The sequence below is a fragment of the Glycine max genome, chromosome 4, assembly GCF_000004515.6.
Source record: "Glycine max cultivar Williams 82 chromosome 4, Glycine_max_v4.0, whole genome shotgun sequence".
NCBI classification, from domain to species: Eukaryota; Viridiplantae; Streptophyta; class Magnoliopsida; order Fabales; family Fabaceae; genus Glycine; species Glycine max.
In genome coordinates this window covers 6,627,563-6,644,400 of record NC_016091.4, presented here as the reverse complement: position 1 = coordinate 6,644,400, position 16,838 = coordinate 6,627,563, and the positions used below count along the sequence as shown (strand labels likewise).

Sequence of the window (16,838 nt, the reverse complement as noted above, 5' to 3'; positions counted from 1 at the left end):
CCAAATGTCATCCAAACCACACCAATGACCAATTTAACTTGCTTTCATGGACTAATATAGCATGAAGGAACCAAAATAGCTTCAATTAGTGGGTTCTACTTTCCCCACCAAAGATAACCAATTTAAAATATAGGGTTTCACTAAAGCCTAACAAAAAGACACAATAGTGGACTAAAGTGTTATTTTTAGCTAAATACTTGGTAGTTATTAGCTGTGAGTCGTGCCCTTTATGAGTTAAAAGAGAGAGATATCTGTGACCGGGGGGAGTGGGAGGAAGGGTAGTGCCTAGTGTAGCTATTGTGCTTTGGAATAGGATGAGAAGCATGTTCAGTAATGTAAACTTTAAAATAAACTAAGTTGCCTAACTCATTGCTTGGCCACGTACGTGCTTTGAGTTTCATGTGAGGTAAACCACGAGTTATCTATAACTTGTTTGGTCTTATCTAGGGTGGTACTGATACTACCAAGCACCCAACTCAATATTAACCGTTTTTCAATCAATTGGTAATAATCAAAATCAACTTTCGATTCTGCAAAACAAACGGACAGAAGACGAGGGAGGGAAAAAAGGGTGCCATATTTTTTCTTTCTTGAGGAGGTACACAAATCAATCAAGCCAACCAAGGCCCAGAAAACGATCCAACTGCAGTGTTTTTTCTTGTGAACGGAAGCCCTTTTCTGATGGTTGGGCCATATTAGAAGTGTTACCCTCTGATTCAAACCCCGAAAATAAACGGCCAATGCTACTGACACTTCCTTTTTGATGTTTCATCCCCCACATGTTTTTGTACTTTTTTAATACACCTTAATATGGTTTAGGTATAACTGAGATACCTTGTTTTCAGCTATATAAGTAACATATAAGTAAAATATTGGCTCGTTTGGCCTGTGTTGTGATTGTTAATTGTGACGTTGTCGATCGTTGCCACCCTACGTTTTCCATGAGAATACTGAGTGTATGTTTGATTTACAGTTAGAAATGTTATGACACACATTCCAATGTAAATCCAATGGATAAACACAAAACAAGGATCATTATCCGTTGACAAAATTGTTTTTTACCTCAAACGTAATTTTGTAACTGAAACCAAACATGCTCTTCTATAAAAGGGTACTATCCATGGGCCAATGGCTCCTTTTAAGTACCTAAACTGTTTGACCCAAGAAAGCATAGAGTGAGGGCTTTTGTTAAACATACATTCCAATGGCTCCTTTTACTTATTTTATAATTAAATTTCCAAATATATCCTTCACATTAGAAAATTAGTGCACCCCCCAACTCCTTTTTTATTCTTCTTCACAATCAAGAATAGTTCACCACCTGGCTAGAATAGTAGAGAAGCCACCAAAAACATATTGGCTGCGCCACCTAAAGATTGCACTGGATGAAGAAACTAGAAACATCGCCTCCCCGCACCAACATTTGATTTCTAAAACATTAAACTTGTTTTTGTTTAGCATTTAGGTTTATCATTTTATTAATATAAATTATGCCTGTAAAGGGCTTCTTATATACCGCTTGAATTCAATTGAATGATTGAAATCAAATTGTGAAACTTTTCTTCAGTCTCGTGTGCGTTAGTGTGAAGCAATTTTCTTCTCTCTCGAATTTGTTCGTTTCCTCTGCGCATGTTTGTGGGCTTTTTAATTTCTATCCCATTGATATCACCAACATTTTCTATGTTGAAAAAAAAAACGAAGATGGAATGAAAAAAACAGAAGAAAGTTATTGAAATAAGATGCGATGAGTAGGATCGACATGGGGTGTACTAATTTCTAGAAGAAGAAGAAGAAGAAGAAGAAGGGATATGTTTAGAAAAACAATCACAAAATAAGTGAAAGGAAGGTATGAGATTAAAAGGGGAGTTATGTTTAGCAAATGCCTAGAGTGATAAATGTTGCTTTAAATTCTAATAGGACCAGGCCCATTTCAAGTCACCTCAACCCAAATTCTACTTAGACCAATTTGTCTGTAAGTAAGCGCTTTAGTTTGCTTTAGTTTAAAATGTAATTTTCGTTCTATTATTTTTTTTAATATGCAACCTTTGTCCCCTGTTAAAAAGATAAAGACATTTAGTTCCTTAATTAATTATCAAAAATCAGAAAATTCGGTCCTTATATGTATAAACATTATTAGTTTAATTACTATCATCATGCTATCATCTCTAACAGTCCTACATTCACTATTAAATTCCTTACTCATTTTTAATTTGATTCTTATATATTTAACGTAATTCTTAGTTTGATGCTTATATATGTAGCCTATTCTTACAAACAAGGGAAATTAATTTTCGTTGTATAGTTAATTGATGCAAAGAAATATCAACCTATATTATACAATAAAGTTTAGTTTCCATCCAAAATATTTTTATGAAATAAATAAATAAAAGGCGAGAGCTACAAATATCAAACATTACATAACTAACATACACTAGTCGTGTAGTGATTATTATTACGAACACTCCACTCTATTATTATTTTTTATTAGTCGTGTAGTGATTATTATTATTACCCCACAAAAGAACATAGACCTAATTTCTAAATACCGTAAGTCAAGCCTGTTCAAGGTGGACAATCTTTTATTAGCTAACAAAAATTGAATAAACTAGCTCATTAGTCAACCATGAGTACACGAAAGTGCCTAAGCGAAAAAAAGGGGAGAAGAAATATTTGACAGCAGTTGAAGTTTGCTTGAGCACTTCAAATTTAGTATTAGAAAAATGTTGTCCCCAAAATTACATTTGCCATCATAGTATATTTCTTCAACCAACTCAAACGAATGATGATGGAAGGGTAGAGCAAAGTTGACAACAGATGTCAATGTGTCTTAGTCATCTGTGTCATTTACTGAACATGGTAAAAGAAAGAAAATGTTTTGTTCATATCAACAGGACAACACATACTATATAGTATATAACAATATTAATTAGCAGGTGGTTGATTAGCCATTATCAAATAAATGACCGTATCAAGCTATTGGTTTCTCTGTAGCCACGTCCGTCACTCCATGTCCACGGAATCCTCAACTTAATTACAGGACAAGAAGTGCACGTCATCTCCACCTCTTCAATTGCCCAGAGATTTCTCTCTTTAGAAAGATTCAAAACTTAACACAAAACTGTTACATTTTTGTTGTTATTAAATATAAAATTATTTATAAGCTGCACCAAATATCTGATTTAATATAAGAGTATTTATACCTAAGTGTCGGGCATTCAATTAGATCTCTTAAAACTATAAATTTTCAGATTGTTGATTCTGATCACGTTTAAATTTTTTTAATTATGCATACATGCATAAGATGGTTTTCAAAATGTTGAGGTGTTTACGTGGAAGAAGATTCCACTTACTTGTATGACAGTTCACGATGATCCAAGATAAATGTTTCAAGTGATGACATACAAAGACATGAACTCTGACAATCAAGTCAAAATATGAGTAGGAATGAAGTTGTGTGTACTTGAAAACATACTTGGTGGTAGGAACAGATTCAAGAATACATCAAAGGGATGGAGGGTCAAAATATTTTTCATATATAATTATTTAAATGTTGAATTTTAATAAATAATAAATTTAACAAAATATTTATTATTAATTTTATGTGCAAAACAAAAGATAAGATTCGTTAGTAAAAGAAAATTAAGTGAATATTAACTCAAATTAAGTGAATATTAACTCAAAATCTATTTTTCCATAAAAGATAAGATTCGTTATTAATTTTCTTCATTAATGTTTTTTTGAATTTTAATTTTTTTCTCTCTCATATACAGAAAGAATTTTGAGGAGCTCCAACGTTCAATCCGCCACTGCTTTGGCAGGGAAAGCTGTTAGGTTTGTTAGATATCTCATGGGAAACCACGTGGCGAGATGCGTTTGGTTACTTGTTTGCACAAACTCATTATCTACTCTTAATATACTTGCACGAAGTGCATGTGTCGTCTTTAGCTATTAGACATAATATATTTTAAGGCGGTTTTCCTCTTGCTTCAATTGTTTGAGTATCTTGATTCGAGATAAATATGGAAAGTCATTGTAACCTTCATAATATTTGTTGCTTTTGGTCAGTTTTCCTCTTGCTACGGTTGTCTAATTAAGTATCTTGTTTTGGGATTAATATGAAAAGTTGGTGTAACCTCATAACAGTTGTCCTCTCAATATTCTCTTGATTAAACAATGTTGACTAAAGAGATCAAACAAATATTACTTCCATAACAATCATCCTCAAGTTGGTGTTGCATTACTTAAGGAATGTTGGCTTAAGAGATAAAACAAAATATTACCTTCATAACAATTACTTTCAAGTTAGTGTTACTTTACTTAAGCAATACCTGTTTACCTTAAGAGGCAAGATGAATATTACTTCTATAATAGTTGTCTCTTAAGTTGGTGTTGCTTTAACTTAAGAGATAAGATTAATATTAATTACTACTATAATAATTGTTCCAAAGGCAATGATGTTTTAATTCAGCAATGTTAGCATATGAAATAAGACAAATATTATCTATAACAAGAACAACAAAAGTTGCATGGATTTAAAATTTCAAGGTTCATTTAATCCTTATAATTGTTCCCATTTGAAATTTTAATCTCTACGTAACAAAATTTTGAGTTTTAGTACTTAAAATATTTTATATAATGATTTATCACTACATGAAATTTTACACTACCAACAAGTGTTCTCCAACGTTAGTAATGAAAATCAATTTTATATATATATATATATATATATATATATATATATATATATATATATATATATATATAAAAGGATTAAATTAAAACTTTAATTTTCTAATATAATAAATACAATATAAATAAAAATTATACACAAATAGTGTAAAACAATTTTTATATTATAATTTAATTATAATTCATTATATAAGATAAATTTATTGATTTTTATAATAACTATTTTGATAAGAATGAAATCAATGATAATTTATAATTGAGTAATAGTACAAAATTATTTTATACTGTTAATATATATATAATTATTAAACATAAAATAATTATAAAAACAAATGAATAATTCAATCATATTGTAAATTGAATTTAAACATGAGAGCATGAATCAATAAATTATTGATTAAAATATACTGAATTCGATTCTTAAGTAAATCTTAAATTTAAGGTTTGTGAATAAAAAAAAGTTGATTAAAAAAGAAACTTTTTAAAGGTGGTCAATTGATCCTGGTAAAGATTATACACCAATATCGTATTGGAAAAAAAAAAAAAACACGAGGGCACGAGGGAGTTCCGCAATTGTGGCTTGTGAGTGACCAGATCGATGGTAACTTGAGGTATTACATGGACGTCATGCTTATACCAATATATATTGCAAGACAGCAAAAAATAGAGAGGAAGGGCGGATTAGATTTTTTTCAGTATAATAATTTGATTAATGAAAAAAAATGCTTTTTTGTTATTTTTTTTGAAAATATGTTTGTTAATTTAAATTATAATAATTTTTATAATTTTAACAAAAGAAGCATTTTTTATGATAAATTAAATTTTAAAATTTATGATTAAAAAGTTTATAACTTATTTATTAGGTTTTTTTTTGTTTTTTCGTTTGATTTCCAAACTCCCATAATTAATCATTTAGAACAAATCAATGGTTATAAGCAACTTATGAAAGAGAAATTTTTTTAAATAATTCAAATAAGACAAATTAGTTTTAAATCATTAATTTTTGCTTAATATATTTAAATATAGAAATTAATTTTCTTTTCAAAAAAATAATAATTCATACAATTAATTAGATTTATAATCAATTATTAAATATCTTTTTTATGATTAATTCAAACACAAAGAATCCCATTAATGAAGCAAGACCCACTCCATTAAACAATTATAGGTAAATGAAGATTATTCTTACACCTTTCATATCTTAATAAACAAACAATGGATAAAAGGACGGAAACAAAAAGAATTGTCCATAAATAAGCCAACAAAATCTAAATAATAAATAAGGCTTATTCAACTCGAATCGGGGTATAGTAGATATGCAGAGAGTGAAAGAAATTAAGAGATAAGACTTTTAATTATCGTGAGAGATTGATAAAAATTAAATATAAATTATTATATTATATTTAAAATAAATACAAGTGTTTTTTTTTTCAAAATAGATATGTGATTATTATTAAATTATAACTTTTTTTTTACAATTAAACTAAATTATAACTTGAGGAAGCTATGTTTTAAGATATTTTTAAATAAAATTAAATTTATAACTTAGTTTCCGTTAATAAATATCTTATTCTTAGTAGAAGAAATGAGTGTCGGTATCCACTTTATTTACTTGAAAATAAGCACTAGCTAAAATTTTTAACATGTTTTTTAATTAATTAAAATTTATTTAAAATTATAAAATAAAAAGTTCATTAATAAAATGTGAGATTCATAAAATTATCATTTTTAATAAATTTAACTAATAAAAAAGTGTGTTCAAAATAATGTGTTTCTATCATTTAATGCTTTTTTTATTTTATTTTATGAGTCTTGCTAACTAGTATTCTTAAGATATTAGTTAAAAATTAAAAGAAAAAAGTATTTATTATAAAAATTATAAACTAATATCTCAAAAATAATAGTTAACATTTATTTTATTTTTTTACTAATTAGCATGTTATAATTATGAAGTATTTATCGACTTTTACTAATAATTATAATTTTTATCAAAAAATTTAACCAATTATCATTAATAATAGAATCTATTCTCCTAAATACATTTTTTCATTAATAAAATCAAATTTGAGATCTTATTTTAATCCACAATGAGTTGATTTAATTTCACTTGGATCAACAATGAGTTAGTAATTTTTCTCTTTAATTTGAATCAAAGGATACTAATATTTACTTTCTTTATTTCTAATTATAAGATGTTTTTAACTAATTAACTCCCCTTAAGAATCATAATTAATTTAATTAATTACATTAAAATTATCAATTATTTATACTATTAGTATAAAATTATCTTTTTTTTTATCTCTGTATTTACTCAATTGTTTCTTATTAATATTTGAATAAAAAATTATTAAATAATAATATATAAAAAAATAATTAATACATCTACAAATTAAAAAATATTAAAAACACAAATCAATTAGGATTACAAACTAGGACTGGGAAAGAAGAAAGCCACAGTGTTCGCGCAAATCATGATACACAACCCCTAGTGAACCTTTAATAAATTTTTGTAGTTGTTTGTTATCTGGTACATCGTAAATCATATAAAGTCAACAAAATTAAACCATGCTTTAATAATTGCCAGTGACATCAAATCAAATCAAATTGACGCTTTGATAAACAGGTTATGTTAATAATTATTTTCATGATAACATACGGTTAAGAAATTTAAAAACAATATAATGTTTTTTTTTATCAGTAAAGTAGTATAATGTTAGATGTTATAAATAAATTTTTATAAAAACTTTTAATAAATATTTTTTTATTATTTTGTAATATTATTTTCGAGATAATGAATAGTGAAAAAAATTATACATATAGTGGCCGTAAATGGCAGTTAATTAATCTCCAACCAATCAACAAATTGTCATTTGACTGCTCTAGTTCAGGGCTTAGTTTTATCATCAACGTATGATATATGTATTAGTTTTATATATTTAGTTACTTTTTTCACACACATAATTAAACTAACCATGGTTGCTCCTCCAAATGTGTAGACCTTTCATTCGTTTGATGAGTTGCTTCCATATTTGCTCGCTAGACCTAGCTAGTGCAATCAATTGAATGAGAAGACTCTTCACTATACAACTGGGAACAAATTGGGACTATTGAGTAAGTATGCACGTACTATATGACAGATGTTTGAAGCCAAGTCCAGGGGCATGCATGCAGTAACACCGATCCTGAGTCTTGCCTCTTGTAATATAAGTATATGTACAAATTTTTTTACAGAACCTGCTCTGATAAAGTTGAAAAAAATGAGAGTACAATAAGAGTAGAAAAGGAAATTAACATGATAAGTTCCCTAAGGCTCCGTTTGATTCACGACGTGATACAAAATTAAACTAAAGGAACAACACAGCACAACCTAGCGAGACACACAACAACATTTTAGATTGTACCCCGTTTGTGGAATAATGGACAGCACACAAGTAAGAATAATGAATTTACCAGTATATCTTTTTTTTTTTTTTTAATTTATCAAAAGACAGCGCACAATGTAGATTTTTACTTTGTCACTGGCGTTCAAAATCATAGGCGGTGAACATCGCCAGCTGCCAAACCACCGCTTCGACATCACCGTTCACGACTGCGGCGCCGACGACAGTATCTAAACCATTGTCCTGGAATGGGTTTAAATTGATTCTCCCTAAAGAATTATTTGGTAGATAATATCGATGAATTCAGTGCAAAAGCTACAACTTAAAAAATGGAGAGTAATTTGGAGAAATGATTTTAAATTTTTGTGTAGTAACCCCAATCAAATTGTTTGAGATTCAGAAGCGAAGGGAATCATTTTATCTACCCACGTTATCCGACAACACCGGAAAGGACACGCGACTCTTTATCTGGTCCGTAAAAGTCATGGGTAACAATCTAAATTCTTAGAATTTAGTTTCTATCGAATTTAATTGTTAGTTGTGAGCAGATTTTAAGTTTTATTTGATTAAGATAATAGACCTGTTAATTTTCTCTTTCTTCTATACATTTCAATCTTTGTCATTGTGATTGGCCATGATCGACGCAGGTTTCGTCATAAACGAGGCTATATCAGAATCAGCAAATTTATTAGAATGATAACGTGTTTCAGAATTTAACAATGGCACTCGGTCTGAGAATATGGTCAAGACCAATCGAACATTAGTGGGAACTAGAGCTGAATATAGTAGGCCACCACACAAAAATCTAATAATGAAAAAAAAAAAAAAGTGAATAGGTGGACGGTGATTAGGTTAACAAATTAAATAGCATCAGTGAGTCGTAGGTTTAATTAATACCAAAGAGTCACTTTTGTCTTTAATGTGTAATTTATTGAGGAATAACTTTGTCATTTTACGTGGATTGTTAGTATAGGAATATATTTGTGATAATATTTTTTTTTCATTTTTTCACTCTGCTGACAAATACATTCTTGAAAGATGAAAATATAAAATTTAGTCTCCGAAAGTATAAGAAATACGATAAATATATCCGGATGTTAATAATGAATTATATAAGAGAGAAATTACCAAAAAAGGGATTAAAAAACAGTAAAATAGAGCTTAAGATTTGAACTATTATACTTTGATTATCTATCTATTTATCCATCTATCAAATTGTTAATTAGTTTTTTAATTAATCAATATAACTACTTATTTTCCAAAATAAAATAAAATTCTTTAGTTTTATGATATTAAAAAATTGAGTTACCATTTTAAAAAATGAAAGCCTTTTATTTCTTTAAATTTTTTGTTTTTTCAATTAATTATTAATCTTTATTACGTACTATTCTGTCACAGTATGTCAAGGTCGTTGCAGCCCCTAAATCAGCGAGAGATACAACTCTACATTCCAAAGGCGGCAAAGAATAAACCTGTGTATTAGTTTTTTTTTGTTTTAAAATTAACTTTTGTATTAGTTTGAGCATTATTGTATTTTTTATTTAAATTTATTTGAGTTTTTTATTTGTTAGTAACTACTTTCATTTCATTCATATTATGTATAATAAGTGCAGTGTTGTCTCGAATGAAAGCACATAAATTTTATCCAATAGATTTTTTCATATTTGAGATATATATATATATATATATATATATATTATTGATTAAGGAAAAAGATTTATAATTTCACTTTATCTAGTTTAAATTTTGTGATATTTTTTTTAAAAAAATAGTTGATTAAATTCTTTTTTTTAAAAAATAAATAAATTTAGTCTCGTTGTCGGTTGTGTTTTTTCTACTCAAAACTTTTGATATATTATTTTCAATTTAAATATGAGGGTACTTAAGTTGAAATTGTAATATGGAATAATTTTAAAGATTAAAAGTGATAAATTTAGTAGAGATTTAATAAAATTATATGATATAGGATAATTTTTTTAACAACAAAGATTAAGGTTTGACAAAAAAATTAAAATAATAAAAAATATATATTAAAAGAAAATTTAAAAAATATATTACACAAGTATTAAACGAACAGAAGCAATAAATTATAAAAAAATAATAATAATAACAATTAGTCACAATCTATTATTAACGTCCGTATATATTTATTGCACTTTATATTTGTAGTAGAGTGAGAAGACGAAAAGTTAAAAAAAATATTATGACAAATATATTTCAAGGAACACATTTATCAATAAATTAAGATAAAAAAATGACTATTTATCCGTTTAATTAAATATAATCTAGACTAATTGAAGGCAATGTGAAAACGATTAAAACAGCTTGTTCCACGGTACACGAGTTTGTACCGTGATTCAGACAGTAACAAATTTTTTTGCTTTTGTTATGTCCCGTATTTATTTTGTTCTGTGCGGTAACCGCTTTACAAATCAAACGAGGGACAGTAAATTTTGTCCTGTCCTTTCCCCCAAAATTTTGCTAATCAAATGGGGCCTAAATATTAATGGATCCTTAAAAAGTAGTAAATATTACAGTAACTTTCTGATCCTAAATATTACAGTAACCTATTTATAAATTGACCTATTTTTAACCTGTTTTTAATTTTGTGTCATAATTATGCTAAAACCGTCGAACGTAGCATAATTAACCTAACTGCACTTATTAAAACATTTATAAATAGTGTCGCCGCCTACCCATTCAATTCTCATGTACACGTTCTCAATGACTATCTCTATCTTAAGTTCATTATCTCTACCTACTTATTTAAAGACACTACTACATCAGTGAACCCGGGGCAGTTGAGGTATTTAATTAAAATGTATGATAATATTGGTGGTAAGTTAAAGTTTAACTGTTTAAGAAACCGATTCTAGAACCTTTTCTTAATTAAGTGTAACTGTATATTCGGCATATAAATATGCTGTGAGGGCAAGCCTCTCTCAGAACATCTTTCTCCCCAGCTTTGCTTACAGTTCCTATAATTTTTTTTCTCCATTAGATTACCAAGCTCTGCAACTTTGCTTCTCAACATGGAGTATCGTCTCCTACCCATTTTTACTTTACTCAATGTGAGCTTCAACATCCAAACAACCGAAGCATGCATGCTTATTAGTACTTTATTTAGAGTTGTGGTTTCCTTTTTCTTCATAAACTAATTAATATAAAAGCTTGATTTCTATTTAGAACGGGGATTTTCTTACTATAGCCACAAGAGTTATAATATATGGGATTTTTTTTTGATAAATTGTAAACATTTACTGGTATTAATTTTATCATATATATATATATATATATATATATATATATATATATATATATATATATATATAATTAAATATGATCAACAACAAATTAATATTTAACACTGTATCCTACATATTTTTTTTAAGAGACTGTATCACATATCATGAAAAGACCAAGGGTGCTGCATAATCTGTTTGGAATGTATTAAATGTTTAATTACGAGATGTTTTTGTATTTGACTCAAACTTGCAGATTGCACTGGTGGCAACCCATGCTGCTTTACCCCCTGAAGTTTACTGGAAGTCGGTGCTTCCTACTACGCCAATGCCAAAAGCCATCACTGATATCCTTTACTCTGGTCAGTGCACCATAGTATACTGAATTTCAAACTAGCTCATATGCAATGTTACATATACATTTGAAAAATAAATTAGAGAATCTTGATTAGAAATACTCAATGGTGTAGTGAAATATTTTTGCTTAATTAAGCATATACACTCAATGGTTGTAGTTGAATTGAAAACATAAGTTGAGTTTCTAAAAAATGGAGTAGGTTTGATTCCGCATAATATATTTTTAGAAAGAAATGAAAAACTTTAAATGTGATTAAATTTTGAATAGATAATTAGTTTTATAATTGACCTAAAATTAAAGTTTATAAGAATATCTCATACTTCTAGTAAGGAACCTAAGACTCTAATTATAATTATTAAAAAAAAGCTTGTATATAATTACTAGTAGTATATTCAATCAACAAAAATTAGTAATTGACAAAACTAGTAGATACTATACAATTATAATATGATATCTAAAAAAATTAATCGTGTGAACACATTTTTGTTATTATTGATTGACATTAAATTTATCTAGAGTTATAAAATTTTAGGAATCTCACTTATGATTTAATAGGTTGTACTTATAATTTTGAAATTTCAAACAAATTTTAATTAACATTAGAAAATATATTAGAAAGAATATGGGCAGAAACACTTCTATTTAGGAAAATATTATACATATACTTTTTTTTTCTAATTTTTTTTTATCTTTTTCTTATTTTTTTTCATTGTATCGTTTGTCAAATCTATCCGTTTATCTTTTTATTAATTTCTTTAAAACTTAAACAATTGAATATACGAATTATAGAAAAATAATTTTTAATTTATCTTTCTAAAATATAAAAAATTAAAACTTCAAATATATTTTAATATATATATATATATATTATATAGAGTAAGATATAATATATTTGTATCTTAATTAGGGAGGAAAGTATATATTATAACACAACATCGAAGGGAAGCCAATGTAACACTTGCATGTTGCATCTCTTAGGAGAATCAATTTGTTTAAATTTTAAAAAATATTATAAACTGTGATTTTTAAATTAATAATTTTTTAAGAGGCGTATCATAGTTCTTCTTTAAAAAAATAAAAAAATAGTTTAAAAACAGTGTTGACAAATATATCGAAAAAGGGAAAAGTTGTTTATTTTATTAAAAACTGTTTTTTATTAAAAAAAAAAGCTTAACTAGTCCAATATGTGTAATATATACATGTATTTAAGTAATGAATTTTAAACAAAATGTTAACAAAATTTTGACAGAAAATTTAAAACTGGAGAAAATTATTATACACTCTAATTTATCAGGGAGAGAAGTGTATAATTAAATGTATATCTCTATGGAGAGGAGTGTAATTTCCTGTATATTTAATGATAAAAAATGCTTAAAAGTATTTAAAATATGTGTTATTTTGACTCCTGTCAACTTATTAACTAGTTTGTCCTACTGGTACGACTTATATGTACAACTTCACTGTCTTCACATGAACATATAAATCGACCCACATTAATAATCGGACCTAGTCACCATAAATGCTCTGCTTTTCAAATGTGCAATCATATAGTATAGTGAAAAAAGAAAGGTGCAGTCATACATGACGTCTTTAGTCGGGGATAATTAAAAATAAATGGTAAGTGAAGATATTCAAAAATATAATTATTTTTTATTGTTTGGTTAAAGGAAAAAAAATAAAGTGACTTTTATTTATGTCTCCTTTCTTTACTCATGTTATATTTGGTAAAAAAAATATTATATATTTATATTTGGTAAATAAAATAATATTTTATAGAGTTAAAATGAATATAAATATGATACAATGAGTCGAAGTTTAATGGTCATCATAGGTAATAATAGTTTGGTACCTCTCGGAATGGAATAAAATAGAAATATTAAAAAAAAGTAAATATTCTTGGAGTTTATCTTACATGTCGAATATGAATTAATATTCTCTTACATATTTGTCAATAAACAGACATTTTTTTGGAATATATTTAGAGAATTCATGTATAATTACTTGTGTGTACGGGAAGTAATAGGAAATGAGATCTCATTTAATTGGTTAAACATGTAAATTGTTGTAAAATTTATGGCATTAATTAACACATTGATTTTAATTCTTGCGGAAAAAAAATGGAAAGTATTAGAATTGCAAAAGAGTAAGTGGATTACATAGGGCATAATCATAACTCGTTGTAGAATGTAGTTCGGCTGTTAAACTAACAATAAGTTAATTGATAAATTTGCAGATTGGGTGGAAGAGAAAAGCAGCTCAGTGCATGTTGGAGGTGGAGGCGTGAACGTGCATACAGGAAAAGGAGGTGGCAGTGGCACCACTGTCAACGTTGGTGGAAAAGGAGGCGGAGGCGTAAACGTGCATGCAGGCCACAAGGGAAAGCCAGTGCATGTTTCAGTTGGCTCAAAGTCTCCATTTGATTACGTCTACGCCGCCACGGAAACTCAATTACACGATGACCCCAACGTGGCACTCTTCTTCTTGGAAAAGGACTTGCATTCTGGAACAAAGTTGGACTTGCACTTCACCAGGAGTACATCTAATCAAGCCACGTTCTTGTCACGCCAAGTTGCGGATTCGATACCCTTTTCATCCAACAAGGTGGACTTTATATTCAACAAGTTTTCTGTCAAACCCGGGTCAGAGGAGGCTCAGATCATGAAGAATACTATTAGTGAGTGTGAAGAGGGTGGAATCAAAGGAGAGGAAAAGTACTGTGCCACTTCGCTTGAATCCATGGTTGATTTCAGCACTTCCAAGCTTGGAAATAATGTTGAGGTTGTGTCCACAGAAGTGGACAAGGAAACGGGATTGCAGAAATACACCGTAGCACCGGGAGTGAAGAAGTTATCAGGGGACAAGGCTGTTGTGTGCCATAAGCAGAACTACCCTTATGCTGTTTTTTACTGTCACAAAACCGAGACCACCAGAGCTTACTCTGTGCCTTTGGAGGGTACTAATGGGGTTAGGGTTAAAGCGGTAGCAGTGTGCCACACTGACACATCAGAATGGAACCCTAAACATTTGGCCTTTCAGGTGCTCAAAGTTAAGCCAGGAACTATTCCTGTCTGCCACTTCCTTCCTGAGGATCATGTTGTTTGGGTTCCCAAGTAGATTTGCATTCAAGTCCTTTTTCCATATATGTCCTTGAATAACTAGCTTCAATAGCATCAGCTACAGAACTCGATGCATGTATTTGCTCGTACTATATAGTTCTCTAGATATGTATACTTTTTTGCTGTTTATTTAGATGCTATGTGTGGCTTCCTATGTATAAACCATGATGCATTAATTATATGCGACTTATGTGTTTGAATAGTAAATCGATATATATAGATGTAGTAATGCGGCGTCCTCGGTCTCTTATTTAGATGAGAGATTGTTGTTATGCAAATCACGTTATGAGTTTAAATTTGCCTCGATATATATATATATATATATATATATATATATATATATATATGCTCTGGATCCGGGATACCACATCGACCTGTTGAAATCCCGCGTAATTGTGCTGGCGAAGAATTTTACTCGTCTTGAAGTTTGACTCTAGTGAAGATTTTGTTATTGTGGCCCGTGGTGAAGGAAGCATACTTGAAGTTTCATATATATCCACCAAAAATTGATTAAGGGATTTTGTAGGTTGATCTTTCCAATCAAAATGACTTAAGTTTGGCAACAAATGAATGCCTAAATCATAAGAATTAAGAGACATGTTAAACCTATGTTGCAGAAAATAGATTTCTTTAAATCAGAAACTTGCATCAAATTTATTCTCTTTTATTCTTGATCCGAATGAAACAATTTTTTAATATATTGCTTGCCTAAGAGAGACAACTCAAATCTCTCAATCAATTGTAGAAAATGTAGACTCAAAGTAGAGATTGAAACAAATGGAATTTTGTAAAACCCGCAACATGAAAACATTTGATCATCACACACTCTTCAACCAAATTATTTGATTTTTTACAATTAATCAAAACACATAATAACAAAACCCCTCAGTCATCAATTTTAAGATTTATGAAACAATGTGAGAAAAATCAAACACAAAAATTTTAACATTATTTGAAAGGTGTTTTTAATTTTTATAATTTTAAATATTCCTGTGATAATTAAAAATGGTCACTTGTTAATTGAATGAATAGGAAAACATTCAGGCTTGAAGTATTATTTTATGATAATTTTGAATCACTATTGTATTAAATTATCAATAGCATTAATTCTACACTAATAAAATGATCAAATTGAATTAAATATAAATGATGAATGACTAAATATTTTTTAAAAGATAAAATGATCAAATTAAATCTAAACAAAATATAAATAACTAAAAGTGAAATTTAGCCAAATTTTTAGAATACTTACTTTGAATTCTTCATTAATTTTTTCCTAATAAATTAATCTCTAAGACAAATCAGCAAAATTCTATGGGTAGTTATGGTCCTGCTGCTCTTAATGATCTTACTGAAATTGCCTTTTGCTGGAGCCAATGATGGATCAATCCATACAAGATTGTTTCGTATGATTTCGAGTGTCCAGATGTATTGACTTTGGTTGTGACCTTTCAACAAGTTAGAAGAGACATGAGTTTTGCGTCCACGCAATTAGTCTAACTAGATTCATTGTAATGCAAACCCTCTAAAGAAGTTAATGTAAACACCAAACAGACAATTCTTAAAGATAAGGCGATTGACACAGACACACTATACAACAACGAGAGGTATTGGTCATAACTCACAAGTTAATGTTTAAGGAACCGATTCTAGAAGCTATTCTCCTAGGAACTAGTATATTCGGTATAAATAATCTGTGAGGACTCTGAGAACATCATTCTCTCTGGTCTTTGCTTACGGTTCCTATATTTTTTTTCCTTTCTTCTCTGACATCACTAAGCTCTGCAACTTTTCTTCTCACTTTCTCAGTATGGAGTATCCCTTCCTACCAACTTTTACCTTACTCAACGTGAGCTTCTTCATCTTGACAACTGAAACATGCTTATTACTTTACTTGAAGTTGGCTTCTTTTTTCTTCGTAAACTAGTGTTAAAACTCCTCTTCTATTTGGAACAGGGATTTTTCACTATATAGCCACAAGAGTTATGGGATTTATATTTTGATAAGTAGTAAAATATATTACTAGGTATTAAATATATGACCAACTAGACAA

General features: G+C 28.7%; 1 protein-coding gene across 1 annotated transcript; it reads left to right on the top strand.

Moving 5' to 3' along the window:
- The first annotated feature begins 10,934 nt into the window (after positions 1-10,934).
- LOC100799031 (BURP domain protein RD22) lies at positions 10,935-14,992 on the top strand. Its single transcript, XM_003522636.5, has 3 exons — positions 10,935-11,140; positions 11,568-11,673; positions 13,903-14,992. Exons 1-3 carry the CDS (start codon positions 11,102-11,104, stop codon positions 14,781-14,783), a joined length of 1,026 nt encoding a protein of 341 aa, XP_003522684.1. The 5' UTR covers positions 10,935-11,101; the 3' UTR covers positions 14,784-14,992.
- Positions 14,993-16,838: the final 1,846 nt, after the last annotated feature.